At 34.4% G+C, this 8,880-nt stretch overlaps 1 protein-coding gene across 1 annotated transcript; it reads left to right on the forward strand.

The window, feature by feature from the left end:
- Window positions 1–793: 793 nt before the first annotated feature.
- LOC136041567 (glucose dehydrogenase [FAD, quinone]-like) lies at window positions 794–8,630 on the forward strand. Its single transcript, XM_065726252.1, has 3 exons — window positions 794–841; window positions 4,085–4,288; window positions 8,198–8,630. Exons 1-3 carry the CDS (start codon window positions 794–796, stop codon window positions 8,570–8,572), a joined length of 627 nt encoding a protein of 208 aa, XP_065582324.1. The 3' UTR covers window positions 8,573–8,630.
- The last annotated feature ends 250 nt before the right edge of the window (window positions 8,631–8,880 follow it).

Consider the following 8,880-nt stretch of genomic DNA (forward strand, 5'->3'; position numbering starts at 1 on the left):
GGGGATTTCTGGAGTGATTGGAAAATCGACTTGAAATTCAATTCTTTTCAAATGAGAGTATGCTAAGGAGAATTTTCAAGCCGGTATTGTCCGAAAGAAACTTTACGGGGGGGGGGGGATTTTAAGCGAGGATGGAATTGTCCGGAGGGAATTTTATGGGAGGGGGGGGGTGCTTAATCGGGAAGAACTTTCTAAGGTTGAGTCTCCTGTAAGGGGAGGGAATTTTTCATGGAGGAGGAGATATATTTACCGGTATTATTTGAAAAACGGGAAAAATTAAATAAAAACAAGTTTTTCAACTGAAAGTACGGAGCATTCTTAAAATTCAAAGTGAACAGAAATTAATCGGTATATGAGAGGATTTCCTCCTATTCGATACCTTGCTCTTTACGCTAAAGATTGATCGGTTATCCCAATTTTTCAACAACGACCCCTGAACCACAAGAGCCGTATAATTAAAATGAGAAGCTTGTTTTAAAGTTCTAAGACAACTTTAGCAGGGAGTAAGGTATTAAGGAAAGGGGCAACCCCCTAATATACGGAATTATTTCTTTCCGTTTTGATTTTTAATAATGCTTATTACTTTCAGTTAAAAATTGTTTTTTATTAATTCTCACTAAAGAACCAATTAGAATTTTATAGAGGCGGAATTACTTGTCCCTCCAGAAATGGAATTTCCTTTTCTATTGGGAAGGGAGTTTGTACGTTCAGCCATAGTTAAGACAGCTCCAAATGGGTGCAGGGTGTGCAAAAGCACAGGAAGACTGGCCCCAGTGTCCCTTACACCTCCTGGATGAAGGCCCTTGAAAAAGGAGCCAGCAATCCTGGTTTGGACTATGAGGTTTGGTACCTTTGCCTTTACTAATGTCGCGCTTAGAATATAATTATATAAAAAAAACAAGTTTTTTGAAATGAAAGTAAGGAGCGCCTTTAAAACTTAAAACGAACAGAAATATCTCCTTATATGAAAGGGCTTTTCCTCCTCGACACCCCGCTCCTTAGGCTAAAGTTTTTTATTGTTTTAAAAAGTAGAGTTGCGAGAAACAGTCAAACTAAAATATTCATTCTGATCAATCGCTCATAAATTTTACGCTTGAAAGATTATCTATTTTCATCTCTATAAATTACGATCGGGATACATTGTTTGTGGTGTAGTTGCGCATAATTTAGTTTTTAGTAATAATTTTGACTAAAGTATAGCTTTATGTAATAATAAGAATACAACTGCGTTTATATTACTTGGGCAACCTTTTCGACAATCATTGATTTGTTTTACTGACCTGGTGGGGGAGCAACGTTTTTATATCGCTTCTCCACTATTGGTTAAGCGTTACAGCTGTCGACCAATCAGCACTTCTAAAATGGCTTGCCATTTTAAATGAATTAAGGCATATAATTTATCTTATTGCATATAATTTCATATCTTATTGCATATCTCATTATAATTAAGGAATAGTTTTTTCTCGAGAAAACGGTGAGACATTTTAAATCCACAATGTATATTTCTCGACAGCAAATTAATGGTTTTACCTTTATATGCACCATTTGTATACTACTACTACTACTACTAATAACTCACTGTGTTGGCCGCCTGAGGCCAACACAGCTACGCACGCTCCTCCTCCAACCTAATCTATTTAAAGCCTCCCTCTTTACACCCTCCCAAGAAGTTCCCATTTCCTTTAAATCTTTATTTATGACATCCTCCCAACCCAGAAAAGGACGACCTGTTTTCCGTGTAGCCCCAGACGGTTGGCCAAAAAGGACAATCTTCGTTAATCTGTCATCCTTCATCCGTAGAACGTGGCCTAGCCATCTCAACCTTTCTTTCATTATAGCCCTAGAAAGCGGGATTGAACCATATTTTTCAAAACAACCTACTGTTTGAAATACGGTCAGTCAGCCGGGTACCCAGAACAACCCGTAGGCAATTTCTCTGGAATACATCTAGTAAATTTTCATCTGCTTTTCGGAGCGCCCATGCTTCAGAACCATATTTGACCACTGTCATCACTGTAGCTTCCAATATTCTAATCTTGGTTTGCAAACTCATCTTTCTATTCTTTCAAACTTTTTTTAACTGTGAAAAAATACCCTGAGCCTTAGCTATTCTACTTTTAACATCTTCACTGCTCCCGCCATCTTTACTAATAATACTACCAAGGTAACTGAAGCTCCCAGCCTGATCAATCTTTTCGTTACCTAATGTCACCTGTTCATCTTCCCTTATTCCTAGACTTAGTGACTTAGTCTTCTTAACATTAATTTCCATGTCTATTTTAGCACCCTAAACTCGCAAAACCTCTAAAAATTCATTCATTTTGCTCACACTTTCATCTAATAGGCTTAAATCATCAGCATAATCTAAGTCCAGGAGCGTTTTTCCGCTTTGGTCTCCAATCGCCTTTCCTGTGCTCCTTAAGACGAAGTCCATCAAAATGATCCATATAAAGGGGGATAGAACATAACCTTGCTTAACTCCTGATTTAATACAAAACCAGTTGCTAACCTCATTTCCTACCTTAACCGCAGCAGTATTATTCTCGTACACAGCACAAATCACTTTAATGTATTTTTCTGGTATACCATATAACGATAAGACCTTTGTTAACGCTCTTCTATCAACAGAATCGAAAGCTTGCTCATAATAGATAAAACTGAGGACCAAAGGTGTTTGACCATGAAGGGACTTCTCAATTATTAACCTAAGAGTGAAAACTTGGTCGACACATCCTCTACCTTTTCTTGATAGGTATACCAATTCTTAATTGGTATGAACCAATTCTATATTACTTTACTTCAAGGTGTAAAATTCAGCCGAATCTTTGTCGTTATTTCTGAAAACTCGGAAACTGTCGTTACTTGAAAACTCAGACAGTGTGAATTTGCTTCAAAACGTTGCACCTATTGTTTGTTTGGAAGAAAAATTTAAGAACAAAAACTGCCTCATTTTTTTTTGCTGTTATTTGTAACATGTTTGGCCTAAATTTTATTTAAAAACTCAAATATAAACCAATTACCAAATTTATTCTCGCTTATAAAAATCAAAATTGCTTAAGGAATATGTGGCCGTATTGGAAATTGTTTTGTAGATGGGACTAGGGTGATGGGAGTAGGTGGAACCATATCTTGGGTGCTCTTAGATTTTCATTTTAACTTTAGTTTAAACTGGGGCCTGATTTAACAGAGCTTTTACCCAAACTTCGTAGTCGTTCTCGATTCTACACCCTCTATAACACCCCAGAAGTTGTACCATTATTATTTTCTATCGATAAGGTGAAATCAGAAGCATAGGAAAAAGAAACTCGGCAAAACCAAAGCGTTGTTCTTTCAAAAAATTACTGAAAATTCAAGTTTAAAGATAGTTATATAACCTCAAATACCCAAGATAATAAAAGCGATATCTGATTGTTGAAAAATAAATCTTTACAAACTAATGAAAACTCGAGCCACCATACATATTTTAATAAAATCGAAAAATTCGGAAACCAGTATTTAATGAAATAATTACTATGCCTAGTTAAGCTATTTATGCTGGGATTGGGAACCAGTTTTAAAAAAGGAAATTGTGGATAAAAACTCAGCAAAAAAATCTGAGAACGTATTGTTAACGTTTGAATTTTTACGGATAAAAAACATTGTAAAACGTAGTAGTTTCGCTAATTTACTTTCACGGATAAACGTGGCTCTACTGACTAAAATATGGTGCTCCCAAAAAAACTTGGCAATTTTAGTCCCCTAAGCTTTAATGTGTATCAATGATTAAAAACTGAACTTACATATTTCTATAGTATATAATTTAATATTTTGCTTAAAACGTTTTAAAATTCATTAAATAAATCTATATAGGCTAATGCAAGCATGAAAAAAAAATTTATCTATCGATTATAAGGTAGTGGATCAAATTGTCCGTCTAATCTGTCTATATAACCCTCTCTGCTTGTGAAATACCTGCACTTGAAAGAAAAAGTTGATACTGCCTTTAACATGACAGTCATTTATATATTTCTTGATATTTTTTTTTGGCATGAAATTGTAATGTGACGATTACAGCAATCTGATTTACAGATTTTATCTTTTCTAGAAATACTACGAACCACTCACATTCAAAGAAACGATCTCCATTGCTGTAATTTTATTACGCCCCCGTTCGAACGGTTATATCCGACTTCGTTCAGCAGATCCACACGACAAACCATTGATATATCCAAATTATCTGGTTGACGAACAAGATTCAAAAGTTCTTGTAGATGGTGTTAAGATCGCAATAGCGGTTGGCGCGACCGATGTAAGTATAATTTTCTCTTCTTCAGTACTTTCTAGGTTTGATTGTCAATATTATAAATTCTAGGGGATACTTTTATGTTTATTATTGATTTGTTTCCTCTAATACAATCTATATAGTTTTAGCAAGAACTGTACTGATGCCAAACTACCAACAGTAGGATTCCGTAGCAATATAATTCTAGTAATCATCAATTTCTGTTCTTTTAACACAAAAATATTTTTGCCTTTTTTTTACATTTCATTAATAATGAAAGAAGAAAATTAATATGAAAACTGAAACAACTAAGGGCACTAGTAGTAGTCAACGCATGGATTCTCGAAGCCCTTGATATGGAACTGTTACGGAACCTACCCACAATACCTATGTATCTACAATATTTGTCGTTTTGTGAACGGAGAAAACTTTACATATTATAAGAAAATATATGTTGATAGAGTTGTTGATAGAATTCAACAGCAGAAAGGGTGTTTGCGTCTCACCGACTTTGCAGCATGCAAAAAGCAGTTAATTAAAAACTAATAAGAAAAAAGCAAAAAAAATAATAAGAAGGTCTGCTTGATCTTACGAAATGAGGGTACTCTGAAGTGTTCTAACAATATTGGAGACATGGTTGGAGTAAAATTGAGACAACGTCACCATTTTACTGCTATTTTACAATGATAAAACATGTCATGTTAGTCCTATTGCGTAATCATCATAGCTAATTTCTTTACCATTTTGGTTTTTCGCTTCTTTTTGTTATTAAATTAAAAAAACAATCAGTTGAAAGTAAGGAGCAACATTAACACTTGAGATAAATATAAACTAGGTATATGAGGGTGGTTACTCCTCCAAACCACCTTGCTCTTTACACTAAAGTTTTTAATACTTAAAAAAAGCATCTTATTGTCCTAATTAAAGGAACAGAGTATTTCAGGAGTCGTTCTTAAAAAATTGGGACACAATTCAAACTTTTAAAATTAATAAAAATTATTTATTAGAGCAATGCTTCCCTTTTCTCTAATTAACGACAGTTTTTGCATTGAAAGGGGAGACTATTATTAAAAGTAAAATTCAAATACTTTTTTAGCTTCCGAACTGTTTAGGAGCCATGTTAGCCACTGTCATTAACTTGACTTGCAATATTTTAATCTTAATTAGCAGAATTATTTTCTTTTCCTCTAAAATCAAAAACGCCCTGCACCTTGGCTACTCTATTTCTTCCACCTTCACCACTTTTATCATCTTTACTAATAGTTAGAACCTACGTAAGTGAACATAACTATAGAATTTTAATACAATATTATTTCCCCATGGTGAATATAGGAGCTGCTCAATAAACTTCCATCTTGTTCTTTTTCGTGATAGCATATCTTCATGTGTAAGAGGGAGTCACTTTATTTACATTTGAGGCGATATCACATTACGTCATTTAAAAAGACATTTAAAAAGGAGTTTGTACTGGAACTCTGGCAAATTCCCCCAGTGTACAATTTCCCCTGACAAGTTCATCCCCTGGAAACTTCCCTCCCCGTAATAAATTCCCCAGTAAAAAAACCCTCAGCAAAAATTTGCCCCCCCCCTCCAGCCGAAAACATCTACATACTTCACAGATGCAAACACTATGTGTTCAAGTGGTAATTTTTAGAAGTATACCAAAATCTCTCATATAGGTAAGTATTATGACAAATTATCTAACATAAATCATCACCTACTTGGTTATAACTGCTTTGTTATGAAAAATATGTAAATGAAATGAACTAAAATCTATATTTAAGTATCATCAAGAAACTTTAATGCAATTGTATTTTTAGCATTTTTGTGTTTTTTTTGTTTTTTTTTTTTGCGTTAGAGCCCAGTCTAACTCGATAGACAATTTAGTAAAGTTCAACAGGCAACAAAGAAAATATACAACTGTGAAACGGGAAATCTATCAGTTCGTGGTAACCAATGTAAGTACATAGCGACCCGGATCAATAGTAAACCTCCTAAAAGTACTAAAATTTTAATCAAAATTACGCCATCAGATTCAACTTATCAGATAACCCTGCTGTGGTTGTTTCAAGCTCCTATCTGCAAAAACGTGGAATTTTGTATTTTTTTGCCAGAATGTGGATCACGGATGCGTGCTTATTTGTTGTTGTTTTTTTCGTTTTTCCCAAAGGTGATCATATCGACCCAGTGGTCCTAGAAATGAACTAAAATCTATATTTAAGTATCATCAAGAAACTTTAATGTAATTGTATTTTTAGCATTTTTGTGTTGTTGTTTTTTTTTTTTTTTTTTTTTGCGTTAGAGCCCAGTCTAACTCGATAGACAATTTAGTAAAGTTCAACCGGCAACAATGAAAATATACAACTGTGAAACGGGAATTCTATCAGTTTGTGGTAACCAATGTAAGTGCGGAGCGACCCGGATCAATAGTAACTGAAACTCTAAAAAACGGAATTTTGATACCAACAGATATATCCAAAGAATTAGCTGATTATGCTAATTTCAAATGAATAAGTTTCATTAAGTTTAGTCTTACCGATTAAAGGCTACAACCCTGAGAAAATTTCCTGATTTTCAAAAAAAGGGGGAGAAACCTCCTAAAAGTACTAAAATTTTAATCAAAATTACGCCATCAGATTCAACTTTTCAGATAACCCTGCTGTGGTGGTTTCAAGCTCCTATCTGCAAAAACGTGGAATTTTGTATTTTTTGCCAGAATGCGGATCACGGATGCGTGCTTATTTGTTGTTGTTTTTTTCGTTTTTCCCAAAGGTGATCATATCGACCCAGTGGTCCTAGATTATCGCGAGAGGGCTCATTCAAACGGAAATTAAAAAGGTTTGTGCCCTTTTTAAGTGACCAAGAATATTGGAGAGCAGCCTGGATCCCTCCCCATCCCTTTTTCCCAAGGTTGTTCAATCAAAATTTCGAGATGGCAATTTTGCTCGTCATAGTTGAAAGGTCTAATAACTAGGTCTTTGGATGTCACGCGATCCCACACAGTCCCACGGGAAAGGTCTTGAAGTCATAAAATTTGCCAACTTTTAATACATAGTTATTATGTATAATCCTTGAGTATCTTTTCGAAAAGAAAACTTACCATTAGCAAAGAGCCATTACCATTACCAAGAGCCATTACCAACCTTACCATTAGAAAAGAGCCATTTAATAATATTCTTGGAAAATTTTCAGCCCTTCCATCTCCGTAACTCCAAAAATGTGTAAAAATTGCATAATTTCTGTTTATTTGGTAAAAATATAACATTTATTTGGGAAAAGCTTTTAAAATTTGTTGTTTTTTTTGTTATTTTGTTTTTTTCGTTATTGTTATTTTGTAAATATGTTAATTTGTTATTCATTATAGTTCAAACATTTTACTATTGAGACTAATCGAGATAACAACTACCATTCCTAAATCAGCAACAAATGGTAATTTTTATTACGGTTCAGATTTTTTTTAAATATTAATTTTTTTTTACTCTGGGCCATGGTTCATCCTTTATTAGGTTGCAGCTATTGTTGCTCCCATGACTGAACTAAAATTAGGTTACTCTTGACACATAGAAACAAAAAGCATATCTCTAAAAAACTTACCGTTCTTTAATTTTACCGGCTTTAATTTTGCGATTTAATTTTCTATTTAATCCCTCGTCTAAAAGCCAATTAGGTTTTAAAAAGTCGAAGTTATTTGTGCATTTTCTTGTTAATTTAGATCTTTAACTCAGAACTTCTTACATCCAAGCGTCATCTGACTTTGTTTTCAAAGAATATGGCAATTTTCTCTCCAGAAATAAGATACAATGTGATTGACTTGCAATAATAAACCAATGAAATCAAAGGACACTTCTCAATAAAGAACCGGAGGACAGAATTTTTTTTTCTTTGATCCTATTTACACAAAAATAAAGTTCGAACTAAAATTGGATTAAATTTTAGGTGTTTGCAAAGTTTGGAACAAAATTCTACGCCCAACCATTTCCCGGATGTGAACATCTACCCCTTTGGACCGATGACTACATAGCCTGCTGCAACCGTCACTACTCTGCAACAATCTACCATCCAGTTGGTACATGCAAAATGGGACCCATTTGGGATAAAACTGCGGTTGTAGATCCACAGCTCAGGGTCTACGGTATCAATGGCTTAAGAGTGATTGATGCATCAATTATGCCGACTATTCCAAGTGGTAATACAAATGCACCAACTATAATGGTAGCAGAAAAAGGATCAGACCTTATTAAGGGATATTGGCTTGCACTCGAAGGGTCGGTCAAGAAAGAAAAATTAAAAAAGAAAATTGTAAAAGTCTGATTGTCTTATTGTTTAATAATGATAACTATGTTGGTTATGTCCGGATTATTTTCGTTAATAAAAAAAAGATTTTTACCTTATTTTATCTTCATGATTTTTAGCGTGTTTTTTACAGTAGTACCACTACTAGTGTTAACATCTCACTGCAGGACCAAGTCACCTGAGGCAAAAACATCTACATACTCTCCTCCTCCACCCTGATATGCACAAAACTTCACTCTTTACTCCCTCCAATGAAGATTCAATTTTAATTTAATCCTTCTTCGTGAGCTCTTCCTCCCTTTTTCGAGAAGACTCTCTTTTTGGTT

Source organism: Artemia franciscana, unplaced genomic scaffold, assembly GCF_032884065.1.
Source record: "Artemia franciscana unplaced genomic scaffold, ASM3288406v1 PGA_scaffold_30, whole genome shotgun sequence".
NCBI classification, from domain to species: Eukaryota; Metazoa; Arthropoda; class Branchiopoda; order Anostraca; family Artemiidae; genus Artemia; species Artemia franciscana.

What these genes read in the sequence shown, in the direction of transcription:
- LOC136041567 (XM_065726252.1), top strand. Translation starts at nt 794, where the DNA reads ATGAAGGCCCTTGAAAAAGGAGCCAGCAATCCTGGTTTGGACTATGAG. An exon ending in ATCCTGGTTTGGACTATGAG is followed by an intron (nt 842 to 4,084) that starts GTTTGGTACCTT and finishes TATCTTTTCTAG; the next exon opens with AAATACTACGAACCACTCAC. An exon ending in TAGCGGTTGGCGCGACCGAT is followed by an intron (nt 4,289 to 8,197) that starts GTAAGTATAATT and finishes ATTAAATTTTAG; the next exon opens with GTGTTTGCAAAGTTTGGAAC.